Below are 18,058 nucleotides of genomic sequence, written 5' to 3'. Positions count from 1 at the left end.
GAAATGAGACGAAAGTAGTCAAATAGTCTAGTACACATTAGTACTCTTAGAGTTTGAATAAATTTTAGTTGTTAAACGCCTGACGAACACATAATCGGAGAATCATGACACAGCTCAACTGAATAGTAAGTACTTGACTATTTTAGTACGAATAGTGACAAAAAAAGAGGAAGAAAGTAAGTGACTAATGTATTTATTCTTTAAAATTTGCTACTGTATAAAGCTGACATTAGTTAATTAGATTACGGGATATGTTTTAATGATCTGATCATCTAGGCTTACTACAGATTGTTTAATGAATAGTGAAAAATAAATAGTGCAGTAAGAGATAAGGTAGTGTATTTTTGCATAATTGTTCTTTGTTCATTAGACCCATTAGCTGTGAACATTTCGCCGTCTGTCTTTTACCTCGGACTTAATGTCGTTGAGAGTCAACCGTCACTGGCGGCATTTGGTCATATTTAGAGGGTTTGATTGTGTCCTACCTCGTGATAGTCTTTGGCTCGGAACAAATAACAAAGACGAACATATATATCTACATTGGTTTAGTTGTGTCCTGTCTCGTGAGTGTCTATGGCGCGGTAAAGAGAAAACACACGACTTGTGCAGCATAAAGCAATCGTTCTGCAGCAAAGGTTGACAGAGTAATACTAATCATGTTATTAAACGATTTCTCATTCATGATGTTTGCCTTTAAGGTAGATGACCAGACAGAGGAAGACTTGCAATATGTTAAAATTACTAGACATTATATAGTACTGCTGCTGCTGCCGTTACTGATGATGATGATGATGACGATGGCGATGATGATGATGATGATGACGACGACGACGACGACGACGACGACGACGACGATAATCTTCATGAAATTTCGACAGTAAGAAATAATATAATATTCTGGCTGCTAAATCATAGTTATTGATTATGTCGAGTACTACACAGACACAACAACAATTTTCAGATTGCTTTGATCTTTATTTATGACACTACACGTGCACATCATTGTACAGAGAACGTATTATAGTGTCTGGAGCGGACTGGCAAACACTGTTAAACTCATGTGTGCCCGTTGTAATGTCATTGAATACATCGATGGTGACAAAGAAGACAACGATCATCACCACCGAGAGGCAGATTGCGCCTTGTCACACTTCTTTGAATTTCATCTCGGTGAATGTGAAGCCAGCTTTGTCATTCCAAGTGATGCCTTTCAAACCTTCTGCCCCATAGAGGCCGTTGAGGTTAGAGGGATGGCAAGACGAGAACCACCAGCCACCGTTAAAATCTCGAGCACAGTGGTATTGAGATGAAGCATCATTGTCTCGGTCATAAGTTGAGAACTTCATTGTGTCGTGACGAGATAAACTGTCTTCTGCAATTGTTATATACATACACGTATACATACAGTAGTAGAATCGCAAGTTAAGTGTTTGAAAAATTCTATTCATAAGCTTACTATTTGCATTACAAGTGTACCTACATCGTTACTGGTTGAACAAAAACTAAAATAACATTATTTTTGTTTTAAAAATCAGCAGAACTACCATCACAGATGATAATGATAGATGCATAAATTAGTTACAGCCAGACTAAAGTTTGAACATTTTAATTAAAATATAAAGCTACCCTCATTCTTTGTTGTTCTAAAAACTTTGAAAAGCATGTCAGTAAAAGATTTCCTTGGCACACAATGTTAAATGATAACACTTAATACATAGAAAAGTTTATTTACCATCAAAATAACGATCGTCCAGGTAGACAGACTTTCAGCAATTGTGCTTATTATCTGTACACGTACCTGCATTACCCGAGTAGTTGGACACGTGTAGTCTGTAGCTCGTCTCAGGACCGTCCACCCTGAATATTGCGTAGTTAGCATAGGAACGATTACCATTCTGTTTACCTAAGTCAATACGCAGTCGGTGTGGTCTTCCTTTGGTCAGCTCGTGAAGATTCGATAAACCTAAAATAAAACATTTCAGTTTAGAAACCTTAATAAGTAATAGAAGAAGATGTTACACTAATTGCCACTCTTAGTCCACGAACATTTACAAAAGAGGAAATAAAGCTGATTCCTTGCACGCACGAAAATATAAATGTTTTAAAGAAATAATGCATACTCATGTATTTTTTTACTATTACAATATTATTAAATATCAGTTCATCGCGTTTCATTATGAGTTTAAAGTAATTTTAATCAAAATCTTCGGAAAGAGTCCACAAGACAAAATAAATTTAGCAGTAAATCACCTGCACTGTAAGGGACAATACTCTAAGGTGGTGTGCATTACCCATGTTTTCTTTGAATAATTAAACAATCGTCTTTTATCGTATATCTTGTTGTAAATAAAGGTAAAAAGTACAAAAGAACGAAAAATATAACCAGACATTTTCTTTTTATATTTTAATATTTTAAGAGCAGACCCTAGACATGTAAGTACTGGTTTATGCATAAATACTACTTGTATTTTTTTTTCTGAACGAAGCAGAAACAAAGAACATTGAGCAAGCTGCAATATGAGTGCATTTACTTAAACAACTTCATATTTTTTTCAATTCGCTATAATACATACAGTTATTTATTTTTCTTTTCAAGGGAGAAAATGAACAAGTAAGTGAGAAGCGTATTTAAAAGAAGTCTTGCCCAGCCAAAACTCCCCGGTGGTGACACCAAAGCCTTTTTCATATTCCACCCAGGTCCTATTAAAGTCCACGGACCCGCCACTACGTCTCTGGAAAACCTGACCATGACACACGGATGTTACCTTTAACACTTGTAAACTATGTCACTTGTTACAGTTACATCACTAATACATCACATTTACCAGCTTTTAACAAATAACTCATTGCCTCTTTATAATCAAATTTGTCAAAATATTTTACAATACTAACTGATTGTTACGAAAAAAAATCGAACGCCGCTGTAATGAGTACAGTTATTGTAATCAATGTTACTGACAAATAACGAGGATAGATATTAATTTCATGCCCACTTCAAGCTTCGGCTACATTTAATTACCTATAATACATCCTTGTAAAACATATCTCATTGTCTCGGAATTCAGCATGTTTGTTAGACCTTAATGTGTGACTTATGGAGAAATCTGAAGAGATGTAAAGCACCTTTAGAATTTCACAGAATTGTACACGTGACACACACAAACACCGTGACGTACCAGCCAGCCGCCATTGTCAGAGTCCATGTCACACCAGACTCTTAGCTGCTCCTTCTTTCCTGGCAGTTGAATGATGTAGGAACCTGATTTACCTTCTGTTTTCTTCAAGTCTAGACATGACCCTATGGACAACCGTTTATATGACAAAGAATAATCAAAAAACAATATTTACCGATAAATGTCCGTCTAGAATCTAGATGCTGCTGACACGAAATGAAGATGTCAACGCAGTTTTTGTATCTGTTTTATTCCCTAAAGTGAAATAGTTTTAACATTTTATGTCTTTCGCTTTTACTGATCTTGATAATTTAAAATGTGAGGGTGGCGATGTCACTTCTTGAAATTTATCCACTTTTGCAAAGTAATTTTTCATTCAAGCTATGTACTACTTTATATCTGGTCAGAACATCCCATGTATAGCAACATTTGCAATATATAACAACTCTTTACATCTGATTTAATCCTGTCTGTCCGATTACACCCATTACATAGCTACATACATAAAGTGACACCTACTAAGGAATAGTCCTTGGTCACGAATATTGAAATGCACAGGACCAGGACAGCTCAAAGCAATAATTTTGTCTTTACTGAAATATTTCTGACGTGAGTGTGTTGAAAAAAAAAAACATCAGTAATTGTGACAGTGTAAAATGCAAATCCTTAGTGATATCCATTTGACGATGACGTAGATAATAAGCTTACTCCTATAAGCTCAGTAAATCTACATTACTTCAGTAACAGAGACAGTGACCATATTTAAATAAAAGCTGGTGAGTTAAAGTAATAAAAAGTGTCAATAACTTACTTGCAACATGACACTTGTTATCGGTTTCAAAGAATACAAATCCTCTATTACACAAACATCTATCGGAGTTGCATCGGCTGTTGGGATCAGGGCAATCCGCGTTGTTGTAGCAAGATGATTTGTACCACACTGGTTCAGGGTATGAGGCAGAAGAATGCATGCAGGTTCTTTGGTAGTGGGTCCAACCTTTACTCGTTTGAGGATCGGAAAAACCTTCTCGTGCGACGATGTCATAAAGCATACAGGACCAGGAACCCTCTGTGGCTAAGAGTAATAAAGGCAGTACTGTTACATCTCAGCCACAATCATAACATTCCATCTAGTCTGACTTTACATGAGAAACCTGACGACATCTTATGAAAAATCACATCTGACATGTATAAAACATAAAGAACATGATTCAAAATGTCGCCTTTGACAATAACTCATTTGTTGATACTTGGTTGACACGTGACAGATACACTAGCAAGCTTAGCTCCTGATTATATTAAAGAAAGTTATTTTTATATTCTACTCCTATATATTTGCAAAATATATCACAATATATATATATATATATATCACTACATTTTATGTAGATAAAGTTCTAGAACAATATGTGTTGTAATATAAAATTCATGAACATTGGAATAATTTTAAACAGTCAGTGAGTTGAATCTATGTCCATCACAACAATAAATACAATGTACACTAACGGTCAATGTTGTAGGTCTGTGAATAACATAACATTACATTAAATGTAGCATAATAGTCAATGTCTTAGTTCTACATCTACCCAACAAAATATATTTTAAAAAATATAAAAAAACAGCAATACAAACCTCTGAAATTGAAGGATCTACAATTTTTGTAGCTGTTACACATACTCATGCACATCTCCAAATCAGTTCCATATCCCACCATTATAGTCTTTCCCTTTATTTTGCTCTCAGGATACTCCACGAAGGTGTTGTGCAAGTCAGCTGGACTACATGCTGATACAGATTACTGCGCTTAGTAACTTCTTTCACATGCTATACGCTGCTTACAGAAAAATATTGTGTACAGCACGATTATATCAAACATTTTGAACAGTAATTACTTACACATGCATTTTGTTCGTTATTGAGTTAACTCTTTATGCACCATGCTTACAGATTATTTTAAGACTTATTTATATATATCGCGAGGGGTCGATGTAGACATATTCGGTAGACCACGTGATCACGCGTTGATCGATCGGTCAATAGGAAAGGAATAAGAATATCCCACAAGCGATGTAGAGAGTTTGCCTATAAATGACTAGTGATGTTGATTATAAATTATGGTATTGTGTTATTTACCCGCAGATATATAGGGCAGTGGGGATACTGAAGACTAGTTCCGTCTGCATAGTAACGCCCCACTCTCCGCCTTCTTTTATATATACTCATTTCCTAATAGCGCTTTCCACAGATGACGTCACGATCTAGCCGCGCAAGGGCTTCTGGGAATGCAAAGCGGACAACTATATTCCCCGCATGTACTACACTAGCGTTTGCAGCGAGTGCGTTGCTGTGCAGTTTATTGTTCCAAAACAAAAACAAAAACGTGAGCGTGTAAAAAATACAGTTTCAAATTGGAAAAATGCAAATGGAGGCGGTGGTTTTAACGGAGAAAGATGTACCTGGAGCCTTCCTTGTCGGCGATCCCTCTGCATTGGTGTGCTGTTCAACTGGGTGGAGTGTTTCAACACCTCTTTCAACACTCTCTTGACTCAGAGCACATTCCTCTGGAAATTCTGTGATGTGATGTGTAGGTGTGCATGGGAATGATTTTTTTTTTTAATTGGAAAGAGAGCACACCTCCCATTTAAATTGCCCATTGGGACTAATAAAGTTGGTTGTTATTATTATTGTTATTTTTATTTTTGAAATATCGGTTACAATTCAAGACCCTTTGCAAATCAGATGCAGTTTTTATTTTTTATTTTTCACTTTGTTTCCTATGAAGCAGAACAGTACTTGTAACCTATAATATTAATTACTATACAGATTTATTTACAATGCTTTTCTGTCATATGCCCCTGAATGAATTGATAGGTTGACCATCATTTTAACACCAAAAATTCTTTTCAGTCTGTTTTTGGTAAAAATACTCCCACATTTCTGTCTTTGACCAATACATGTGGTACATTAGCATTTCACTTGCTTTTAAATACATAAGCTACTCTGAAAATTTACCAAACAGCATCCAACAAAAACCATTTGGGAGGCAACACAACTGAGACTTAGGGGGATAGTTCTACTGAGAAGCATGAACTTTTTCAGTCTTTCATTAAAGCGTTCTACATGAATTCTTGCCTTGGCTACCCTCCTTGTATCCATCTCCTCTTCTGCAGACAGGCTAGCTCGCTTACCTAGAAATGCAGGGATTTTTATAGTAGCCTGTCTTGACAAAAGCAAATCCTGCACTTTAAACCCTTTGTCCACAAGCAAAACATCTCCTGGTTCAATGTGTTGTAGAATGCCATATTTCTCAAGTTTATCAACATCACTAACACTTCCCTCATACAGATCTGAGACAAAACATGCAGCACCTTTAGGGGAGACTGCAATCAGTCCTTTCATTGTGGTGTGGTGCTTGTAAGAGGAATACACATTGCCTTGCTGCCCATAATCCCTGGGTGTTTGACAAAAGAATTCTGTGCAGTCTACAGAGCATCTGACATTTTTAAACTGTCTAAACACTCTTGGCAAAGATGTTTTAACTATATCTTTTGTTGGGAACATAGGGACATTCATAGACTTGAAGTGTAGGAACATAAACTGAATCCATGTGATAAAAATTTTGCTTACTAACGATTTAGATGTGTCAAACATGTAGGCAATCATTTTCAGTGAAAGTCCTCTTCGCAGTCTCAGAAGTGTAATGAAAAGTTCCTCTTTTGGGGTAAAACGCCTAGATGGACCAGTTTTCTTCTCATTTGTCCCACTGGTTTCTCTGGTATTTCCCTTGGAGTCCCAGTATTGAAGGTTGTATTTTGCTGGACCAAGAAATGTGTACAAAACGTCAAACTGCTCTGGAAATAGTCCAACTAAAAACTTTGTATTCTTCCTGTCTTTCAAAACAAAGCTTGGGTCCATCCTGTTGGTAACTTCAGGTTCACTTCGATCATTTTTCACTGCAGCAGCGTTTCTCATGATCATAGTTTCGATTTTAGCTCCAAGCATGTACTGATCATAAGATGTTTGTGTAGCTTTGTGGTTTGGGCTAGCCGACTTACATTCAGCAGATGCACTCTCAGCCACGGCTTCGCCTGTGTCTTCAATTGTTATGTTGTCACTTTGTTCTGTGGATTCTGGAAATGATGAGTTTTCTTTGCGAAGCTTTTTTCTCCTACGTTCACGTTGACAATGTGCAGTTTGGTCGCCACGTTGCGCTGGAGCCTTCCTGTTACCTCCCTGTCGCTTTTGTGTTTCCTCGTCTGTAAGCGTCGCTAATATTGGTTCGTCGTTCTCAGATGTTGGGCCTTTTCCACCAAGAAAATGCAGAGAGCAGATATATGTGTTCCTGGTTATTTTCTCCACATTTTGGAAATCAGATCGCCCACATAAAAACTGCCAGCGCTTTGCTTTCTCAGTCTTTAACTTGGCCTGTTCTCTTTCCCACTGGGTCATTTTGTCACTGGTCTTACCAGGCTTTGGAAATGGAATAAAAAACGTCCCCTCCGGTAATCGCTCTGGATATCTGGAGTCCGATTTACATAAACCCCAACAGCAGTGCTTGGTTCCTCCAGTTTTCAGCATTGTTTCAGAGATTAATAGCAAAAATGTCGCTTTTCGTCCGTCAGTCGCCGTAGCGTAGAATAAACAGAACAACGTGCAGCGTTTGTCCGGGAAGCAATCCCATGAAGCTCTGCTGCGTGACGTCACAATCTATTTTTAGTAACCCGAGACAACGCTATTGTGATTCCTGATTCATAAACCTTCAATTATTTATGTAATTACTATTTAATTAGCACCGTAAGACACGAGACACTCTGCTACTCTATCCATTTTCACTAAACCCGTTTTTTTATTAACTGTCAGTAAATTATTTCCATTTTGATCACTCAAACTTAAATACAGTAAAAATTTAAATATCGAAGCCTTTCTTCGTGACTGTTAAAAACTCCATTAATCTAATTTCTGACCTTTAACCTTACTCCCTGTGCTGTGCAGTCCTGTTTACGCTTACCACAAAGCTTAAATATGAGATTAGTAGAAACAAAATAAATAGTAAAAAAGAGTCTCAAAAAAATTACAAACAATAATGTACAATGTTGTAAAAGGACTATTTGTTGTCCTGTCTGGTACATTACCCAAACTTCGTTATACTCACTGTCAGAGCAATTGTAGTAACGGGTGGACAAGAAGAACCCTGGTCGACAGAGGCACCTGTTTGAAAAGCACATCGAGTTGTTCTGACGACACTCATTGTCGATGACACAAGCAGAGTTGTACCAGTCGTTTATCATGGTGGATGGAGAAAAACCTTTCCACTGTTTACTGATAATTCTCTTCGCAAGCGGTGAGAAGAAGTACAGGCTAACACCTGTTTCCTGTGTCAGGGACAGAAGCGAACCTGTGTGGCGCGTGCAGTTAATTGTGGACTCAGAGACATTAGATGAGATGAAAGCCAAACATTCAGCATCTTCAATACAAGATGGGTAGCATTCTTCTATGGAGGTGTCATTGAGGATGTCAGACTTGGAATTATTTTTGGCAACAACCGTTGTGTTTTGGAGCTTTACTGATGTCTTCATTTTATTAACAAATAGTGTCGTCTTCCACAAATGGTCGGTCACTGCACTCTGGATTTCGCCAGCACTAAACATTTCACACTCGGTTCTGACGTTTCCAATGTCACACTCAGGACAAATTGTCACAGCTACGCACGCCGGAAGTTGATCACATTCCTCATTACACTGATCGGGGTTAGCAACGGCTCTAGGTGTCGAGCTTCCAATCAACTTTGTGGAGAGCAGTGACAACCCTGAAGTATCTTCACAGTCATCCAGCAGATTTTCTCTCCTTAATTTCTGACAGTATTTGGTCTTGACAGCCATAATGTTATTTTGTATGGTGACATAGTCAATGTCATAACTCTGTAGAGAACATGCGTTACGCATGAAGGTGTCCGAAAAGAGAGCCTCCACACTGATCAAGTCATAGTCGATGGGGAAGGGTTTACGTTGAACTTTTGTCAACCATGTCAGGCCGTTACCTTTATACGGTATAGCAACACCTAAACTAAACGTTGTAGTCTCGACACCATTTTCAAATCTTTTGGTTATTTCATGTTGTTCTTTGGTCACGGTCTCGGAGACTCCAAAAAGCAATGCAGAGGTGCGGCTGGCATATGACTTCAAGAAACCTTCAGTGTAATTACTATTCATTTCATCATTTATCTTGTGGACGACTGTTACCGAGGCCCCAAACCGGGCCCTTGAGACAAAGTGTGTACCGTAGGTGTCAAGGAACTCTAGATATAGGTTCTCGTCTTTAGAGTTATTGAGCTTAATGATCCACTCCACGAACGATGAATGAAAAGAAGGAAGTTTGGAGGGCAAAGAGTTGTCATACACGCTACAAACAGCAGTTGAAACGACCAAAATGTTTTGTTTTAAATCGGACAGAAGATTCCGAAAGTGTTGGTTGGCCGAGAAGGGAGGCCCCCACTTATTATAACCGACTCGCGCAGTAAGAGTCAGCAGCTTGGTCAACTCGTACGGCGTTTCTACAACATTGGACGTGAACGACATATTGCATGAAACATCCTGGGACTCAATAAATTCACTCTTCCCGCAATGACTAAGCTTTGAATCGTCATCAAATGGAGTAAAAAAAATGGGGAGAGTAAAGCCAGGATCACGTCTTGGTGTCAGAGGGCATCCTTTCAGACTGTTGTAACCGTGCATGTTGTAGTACGCGTCAAATTTTCGTCCCCTGGATTGTGGTATGGGGATACTGCAAGAAGATTTTATGTTTCATAAACTGTACAATTGCTATTAAAGTGACTATGTAAAGGATATTATAAAGTCTGTAAATGCGTCAATATCTGAGACTACATATCTGTTACTGATTGTAAGAAAGCAATCATTAACGTCTTACCAAGCAGTCCCAAGAATTGCATTTGTGTCTGCAAGTAAGTTTGTGTGTCTGATAGTTTGCATGCCAGTATTTTTCCATATGTATGTACATGTAGGTATCTTATTTAGAAAAATTATTATTAGCAGCGAAATTTTTAGAAATCTCTTAAACGGTTTTTTTATTTAATCTATTTTACATACAATTAAGCATTTGACAATATCATACTCGGAAATTATCAGTAATTTTCCCTGGTGCGTTTGCGAGTGTATATTGTTAAGGTGAAAAGCGTGGAAGTTGAGGTTAATACTGAGCAAGGGGAGCTCACTCGAGTGATGACAGACTTTGGCGGACATTGTCGTTGCAGGAAACGGACTTGTGAGGAGTTCTAGAGCGATTCTGTGTATCGTGTGTGTCAGCCATCATTATTTACGACAATACCATGTCAGTTAAACTAAAGGTAAAAGAAAATAAATTAATGCTGCACTGTTAAACTTAAAAAATTAACTCTTCTAATGTATGTCTCAACAAGCTTTTTCAGAACTTATAGTCCTATACGTGCCGTCTATAGAAACCGCTTTCGCATTTACATAGATTACTATTTTTCTTCTTACAGTACTTTACATATTTGTTTATCACTTTTTAATGTAATTAAGCTAGAAACTTCTCGCCGTGCATCATTGCTTAGTCTTAGCTTCGCATTGGTCAGGCAGCATCAGAGTTATTCTCGGATTCAAGTCTATGTTTATTTAACCTTCCTGATCTCTCTGATTTTCTACCGTATATTTCTGACAATTGTTGAGAGTTGTGAGTTCATATTAGCTAACAGTTCCTCAAGTGTTTAAAAAAAGGCAGATGTACTTTACTATTTACATTGTAACAAAGATTACCTCTGCTATCTTAATTTTAACTTTGTAAACTTACCAAATAACGTTGAAGTCATCAGAATCCTACATCGGCAAAAGTCGGGATTCATCTTCTTAAGTACTATTTGCACCAACCTTAAGCCAATGTACGGCAAGCATTTGGAGAAAGCTCAAAACTGATATAGAAGATCAATTTTATTTTTACCGATGTAGATAATTTAAAGATAAAGCTCTGTTACCACAAATGGACGTTAACATTTAACATAAGATGGGACATTAAATATTTTTCTCCTCCGAATGACGACAAAGTCCACACCAATGAATCGTGAAATTTTGTTGGTAATAATTAAATATAAATTATGTCTTTAAAAGCAGCCATTCAATCCGTCTGATTATTGCTGTTATTATTGTCTTAACGCCGTCGTTTAGGGGTAATTATAATAAAAAGATAAGACAAATTGAGGGCGATAGTTCACTTGAGTATAACGATCACTTTTTCGATTACACTTTATTTGCTTCTCGTGTTTGTTAACACCCATTACCTTCTTGTCAACTCTGTTCACTGCGGGCGTAACCTCATCACCATACTAATGTAAATGTCAGCAACATCTTGTTTTATTGCAAAGACGATATACAGATTTTTGTCGAAGTGCGCATGCGCATACAATTAAAGGACGAACGCTCTATCTCGAGGCCCATGACACAGACAATTGAGGAGGAGTCGAAAATGTTCTGTCGGGGAAAAAAATTTAATTATCGCACATAAAATTTCTGTAAAATACAATTTGTTTGTCAGCTGACCCTGAAGATGTCTTCTAAACACGTTTGTTAGGGTCAGAGTCAGGGTCAGGGTAAGGTTTTCGCGGACGTGGCGCTCTTCAAAAAGAAGTTTACACAAGATGAGACACTTGACGTTAAGAGAGTTTTTGCTGGGGTGGGTATGGCTGGTAAGCTCTGTACTTAGGGGCAGGTAGATACATCTGCCTTTTGTTCTAGCTTGTGATGAAAACCGTTGCGTCAGGGGCCCCGCACGTACCCTATGCCTTGGGCCCCTCGGGGGCGAAGAACGGGCCTGCCTGCTACCTTCGCCCAGCTTTCCAACTCCACGGTCTATTTACCAGTACTCAATGATTCCTTGACTCTGTCAAACACTTACTGTTGGCTAGATAATGGGGGAAAAAACTTAAAGTCTTACCAGATAGCCTTTGAACATACACATTTAAACATCTGCCTCTGTATAGCATCACTTGCTTTCTCCAGATCCACCATCACTTTTTACCAGTCTATCTGAAATCTCTAGTTCTTTTCTACACATCATTTCACTACAAGAACCATGTCAACACAGTTTGCAAAACCATTTTTTTCTCAAACTGCTGAGGGTAGCGACATCTCTGCTGCCTCCACCAAGTAGCTTATGCCGGCATTTGTGTTGTCTAAGTTCGTCAACTGTAATTCTCTGTTCATAGATCTTCCTTGTGTTCCATACCAACCTTGAAGGTCAGTTTGCTCTTTATTCACCTTATCAGACTGGAGATGTTTGGACTGTAATTGGTTATTGCGTCTAGATGGCTAATGGCCCCTGTATATGAAATAGCCTGCCTCATTCTTAAAACGTACCTCGTTCTTAAACTACTACCATAACTTGTCATTCCTCCCTAACTACTCCTATCTCTGCCTTACTTTACGTTCATGCTCACCGTTATTTAGTCGTTTATGTTTATTGTACTTGTTTGAACTCGATTAAGATGTCTAGATCACAAGGCTTCTGCCTTCATAAGTAAGGGTAGCATCATTAAACACTTCTCTCTTTGCATTGATCAATACTTAAGGGAAGCAACTACTTTAACCTTTCGAAACTGTTACTGTACAGACTACTTCCCCTTAAAAGCTGAATAAGTTATTCAATCAGGTATTTTGCTTTGTTTTAAAATGCAAAGTTTAGATGATCAAGCGCAATGTTAAAGTTTAGAGGGTTTGTTTGTGTCCTACCTCGTGATAGTCTTTGGCTCGGAACAAAAAATAAACACGAACATATATATCTACAGTGGTTCAGTTGTGTCCTCTCTCGTAAGTTATACACACGACTAGTGCAGCCTAAAGCAATCGTTTTGCTGAGGTTGACAGATGAATACTAGTTATGTTATTATACGATTTCTCATTCACGATGTTTGCCATTTAAGAATGAGAACGAGACAGAGAAAGAATTGCAATATGTTAAAATTACTAGACATTAAATAGTACTACTGCTGCTGCTGCCGCCGCTAGTGGTGATTATGTCGAGTACTACACAGACACAACAACAATTTTCAGATTGCTTTGATCTTTATTTATGACACTACACGCGCACATCATTGTACAGAGAACGTATTATAGTGTCTGGAGCGGACTGGCAAACACTGTTAAACTCAGGTGTGCCCGTTGTAATGTCATTGAATACATTGATGGCGACAAAAAAGGCAATGATCATCACCACCTAGAGGCAGATGGCGCCTTGTCACACTTCTTTGAGTTTCATCTCGGTGAATGTGAAGTCAGCTTTGTTGTTCCAAGTGATGCCTTTCCAAACTATTTCCCCATAGATGCCGTTGAGGTTAGAGGGATGGCAATACAAGAACCACCAGCCACCGTTGTAATCTCGAGCACAGTGGTATTGAGATGTAGCATCATTGTCTCGGTCATTAGGTTGAGAACTTCATTGAGTTGTGACGAGTTAAACTGTCTTCTGTAATTTTATAAACATACACGTATACGTACAGTAGTAGAATTGCGTTTGAAAAATTCTATACCTAAGCTTGTATTTGCGTTACAAGTGTAGTTACATCTTTAGTGGTTAAATCAAAATTAAAATAACATTTTATTTTTTCAAATCAGCAGCACTATCATCACAGATGATAATGAGGGATGCATAAATTAGTTACAGCCAGACTAAATTTGGAACATTTCATTAAAATAGAAAAGTAACCTCATTCTTAATTAAACTTAAAATTTGAACAGTATCTCATTAAAAAATTTCCTTGGCACACAATGTTGAATGATAAACCTTAATACATAATAGAAAAAAACTGTGGCTTCTAGCAGTTATAAGTTTGGGTATATATTGCAGGAGCGTTATGGGATTGGAGGTATAGTTTACTTTTTCTCATACCTGAAGCCGACTTACTTCGAAAAAAAAACCTTTTAAAAATGAAAAACAAAAACGAGACACTTGTTTCTTGTGTTCTCTCAATCTAGTTATTTTTATCGTCTGCCTCTACCCCTTTTTCCGCGTGTTCAGTTCTTTGTAACATGTGTCAATGTTGAAAGTCAATAATAATAATAAAGCGACCAATTTGATAGCACTTGTTCCCGCCCCGCGCTCTGCCGGTCGTCCATTTTGAAGAAAAGTGAGGGCAACGCGAACAGGAGGGCTTGGTGGACATTCAATGGCGTTAAAAGGTTGGGCGCAGAACAAACCGTATGGGTAGGTGAGAAGGAAAAATGTTATAACTATTGTTTTTGCCAATACTTATTTGGGACAGTATACATCTTTAAGTGGGGCTCGTATTAATTTCTGTTTGTTTCAAGGTAAACAAAGCTTGGAATTAACTAAGGATGCTGTGTTACAAGGTGTAAAAGTCATTAGTAATTTTGGAAAAGATTTTTTCAGCATGGTCAACTTCACATCATATCCCTAAATGGAGAATCTAACCACCTAAATTTATTTATTTACCATCAAAATAACACTCGTCCAGGTTGACCTTCAGACATTTTGCTGTACACATACCTGCATTACCCGAGTAGTTGGACACGTGTAGTCTGTAGCTCGTCTCAGGACCGTCCACCCTGAATATTGCGTAGTTAGCATAGGAACGATTACCATTCTGTAGCCCAATCTCAATACGCAGTCGGTGTGGTCTTCCTTTGGTCAGCTCGTGAAGATTCGATAAACCTAAAGTAAAACATTTAAATTTAAAACCTTTATAAGTAATAGAAGAAGATGTTACACTAATTGCCACTCTTAGACCACGAACATTTACAAAAGAGGAAAGAAAAGCTGATTCCTTTCAAGCACGAAAATATAAATGTTTTAAGGAAATAAAGCTTTCCCGTATTTTTTACTATTAAAATTGTTTAAATATCTGCTCATGGCTTTTATTATCAATTTAAAGTAATTTCAATCAAAATCTTTGGAAAGAGACAAGTAGACAAAATATATTTGGTCTAATTCTAATTTCACAGTAAATTACCTGCACTGTAAGGGACAATACTCTAAAGTGTTGTTCATTACCCACGTTTTCTGTGAATAATTAAACAATCGTCTTTTATCTTACATCTACCGCTTTTGATATATGGTGAAAAGAACAAAAGAACGGAGAATATAGCCAGACATTTTCTTCTTTCTGAAAAGTAATTTTTTAAAAGCATATCAACGTTAAGACATGTAGGTAGTCGTGTATGCATAACTACTACTACTATTTATTCCTGAACGGAGCAGAAACAAAGAACATTGAGCAAACTGCAATGTGGGTGTATTTACTTAAACAATTTCATATTTTTTCAGTTCCTTAAAATGCATGCAGTCATTTATTTTTCGTTTCAAGAGAGAAATCAAGCAGGTAAGTGAGAGGCGTATTTAAAAGAAATCTTGCCCAGCCAAAACTCCCCGGTGATGTCACCAAAGCCTTTTTCATATTCCACCCAGTTCCTATTGAAGTCCATGGACCCGTCACGACGTCTCTGGAAAACCTGACCATGACACACGGTTGTTACCTTTAACACTTGTAAACTATGTCACTTGTTACAGTTACATCGCTAATACTTCACATTTACCAGCTTTTATAAAATAAATCATTGCTGTAATGACGATAATTATTGTAATCGATGTTACGGACAAATTACGAGGATAGTTATTAATTTTATGCCCACTTCAAGCCTGGACTACATTAAATTACCTATAATACATCCTTGTAAAACACATCTCATGGACAAATCTGAAGAGATGTAAAGCACCTTTAGAATTTGCCAGAATTGTACACGTGACACACACAAACACCGTGACGTACCAGCCAGCCGCCATTGTCAGAGTCCATGTCACACCAGACTCTTAGCTGCTCCTTCTTTCCTGGCAGTTGAATGAAGTAGGAACCTGACTTGCCTCCTGTTTTCTTCCAGTCTAGACATGACCCTATTGACAACCGTTTATGTGACAAAGAATAATCAAAAAACAATTTTACCGAGAAAGGTCGTCTAGATAGATCAGGGGTGGGCAATTAATTTACCCAAGGAGCCGCATGAGAAATTGAGATGGTTTTAGAGGGCCGGACTAATATAGTTAATTCAGTTTAACTTAATACTGTATATATATATATAGTATATATACTGGCGGGCGGGCCAGCGGGCGGGCCGGTCAGAGACAGGAGGCGGGCCGGATGCGGCCCGCGGGCCGGCCTTTGCCCAGGTCTGAGATAGATGACACTGAAACGCCATGAAGATGTCAGCGCAGTTTTTGTATCTGTTTTATTCCCGAAAGGGAAATAGTTGTAACATTTTATGTCTTTCGCTTTTACTGATCTTGATAATTTAAAATGTGATGGTGGCGATGTCACTTCTTGAAATTTTTTTTGCAAAGTAATTTTTCATTCAAGCTATGTACTACTTTATACCTGGTCAGAGCATCCCATGTATAGAAACATTTACGATATAGCAAATGTTTACATCTGTATTAATCCTGTCTGTCCGACTACACCCAATACATAGCTACATACATAAAGTGACACCTACTCAGGAATAATATCTAAAAATCCGCCTGCCTGTTTAAAACGTATCAGACTGAGAGAAAGTGAGACCCTGAGCAACAATAATTGTTAAATGACACCTGCTAGATATAATGTTGATAAAATGTTGACAATATCACTTGGTAGATATCTTTTAGTAACAGCATTACCGAAAAGATACACGACTTTAATTTAAGAATAATTGGATATTGAAATATTATTCTCGAATACTTGAATTGTTACTTTAATAGTACATAAGAACAGGAAACCATTTCTTCACAATACTCCAGATCTCACAATATCACTCGAGTACTGACATCAATACTGTAAATGTGTTTAAGTACTATAGGAGATCGTTTGTCAACAAAAATAATGATGCATGTCATGTCCATCTGCAAAACAGATACCAAATCTCTCGTCATAGCCCAATTCTCTCCTTCGTCTCTCCATTTCCCTTGAATTTTGTTAAGTCAAAGTTAGTAGGGACTTGAGTGTTTTCTGAATGTGTAAAGTCCTTTATCATAAATATCGAGATGCACAGGAACAGGACAGCTTACAGCAATAAACTGTTCTTTACTTACAGATTTCAGACGGGAGTGTGTCGAAAAAAAACACATCAGCAATCGTGACAATGTAAAATGCAAATCCTTAGTGATATCTATCTGACGATTCCGTAGATAATAAGATAATATCAAGCTTACTCCAATAAGCTAAGAAAATCTACACTATTTCAGTAACAAAGACACTGACCATATTTAAATAAAAGCTGGTGAGTTAAAGTAACAAATAATATCAAAAACTTACCTGCAGCATGACACGTGGTATCGGTTTCCAAGAATACAAATCCTGGAATACACAAACATGTACTGGAGATGCATCGGCTGTTGGGATCAGGACAGTCCGCGTTGCTGTGGCAACCTGCGTTGTACCACAATTGTCCAGGGTATAAGGCAGGAGACTGCATGCATGTTCTTTGGTAGTGGGTCCAACCTCTACTGGTTTGAAGACTGGAAAAACCTTCTCGTGAGACGATGTCATGAAGCAGGCAGCGCCCTCCTGTGGCTAAGAGTAACATAGGCAGTGCTGTTACATCTCTGCCACAATCATAACATACCATCTAGTCTGACGACATCTTATGAAAAATCACAACATCTGACATGTATATAACATAAAGAACATAATTCAAAAGGTCGCCTTTTACAATAACTCATTTGTTGATACCTGGTTGACATGTGACAGATACACTAGCAAGCTTAGCTCCTGATTACATTGAAGAAAGTTAATTTTATATCCTACTCCTATAAATTAACAAAATATATTGCAAAATGCGCATAGATCATTACAACTTATGGAGATAAAGTTCTAG

General features: G+C 37.7%; 1 protein-coding gene across 1 annotated transcript; it reads right to left on the bottom strand.

Moving 5' to 3' along the window:
• Positions 1 to 13,259: 13,259 nt before the first annotated feature.
• Positions 13,260 to 17,674, bottom strand: LOC112569439 (fibrinogen-like protein A). The gene is made up of 5 exons (XM_025247208.1): positions 17,497 to 17,674; positions 15,982 to 16,103; positions 15,568 to 15,664; positions 14,703 to 14,867; positions 13,260 to 13,661 (listed from the first exon to the last, which is right to left on the bottom strand). The coding sequence occupies exons 1-5, from the start codon at positions 17,654 to 17,656 to the stop codon at positions 13,618 to 13,620; spliced, it is 588 nt and encodes a 195-aa protein (XP_025102993.1). The 5' UTR covers positions 17,657 to 17,674; the 3' UTR covers positions 13,260 to 13,617.
• Positions 17,675 to 18,058: the final 384 nt, after the last annotated feature.

The sequence above is a fragment of the Pomacea canaliculata genome, linkage group LG7 (assembly GCF_003073045.1).
Source record: "Pomacea canaliculata isolate SZHN2017 linkage group LG7, ASM307304v1, whole genome shotgun sequence".
Taxonomy (NCBI): domain Eukaryota; kingdom Metazoa; phylum Mollusca; class Gastropoda; order Architaenioglossa; family Ampullariidae; genus Pomacea; species Pomacea canaliculata.
Note: the sequence above shows the minus strand (reverse complement) of the source record. Positions and strands in the feature narration are given on the sequence as shown.

Excerpts from the sequence above, each read along its gene's own strand:
- LOC112569439 (XM_025247208.1), bottom strand. The coding sequence starts at position 17,656 with ATGCAGTCTCCTGCCTTATACCCTGGACAATTGTGGTACAACGCAGGT. Across the intron at positions 16,104-17,496 it reads TACCACGTGTCATGCTGCAG|GGTCATGTCTAGACTGGAAG; the intron begins GTAAGTTTTTGA and ends GGTTGTCAATAG. Across the intron at positions 13,662-14,702 it reads CAACTACTCGGGTAATGCAG|AAGACAGTTTAACTCGTCAC; the intron begins GTATGTGTACAG and ends ATAAAATTACAG.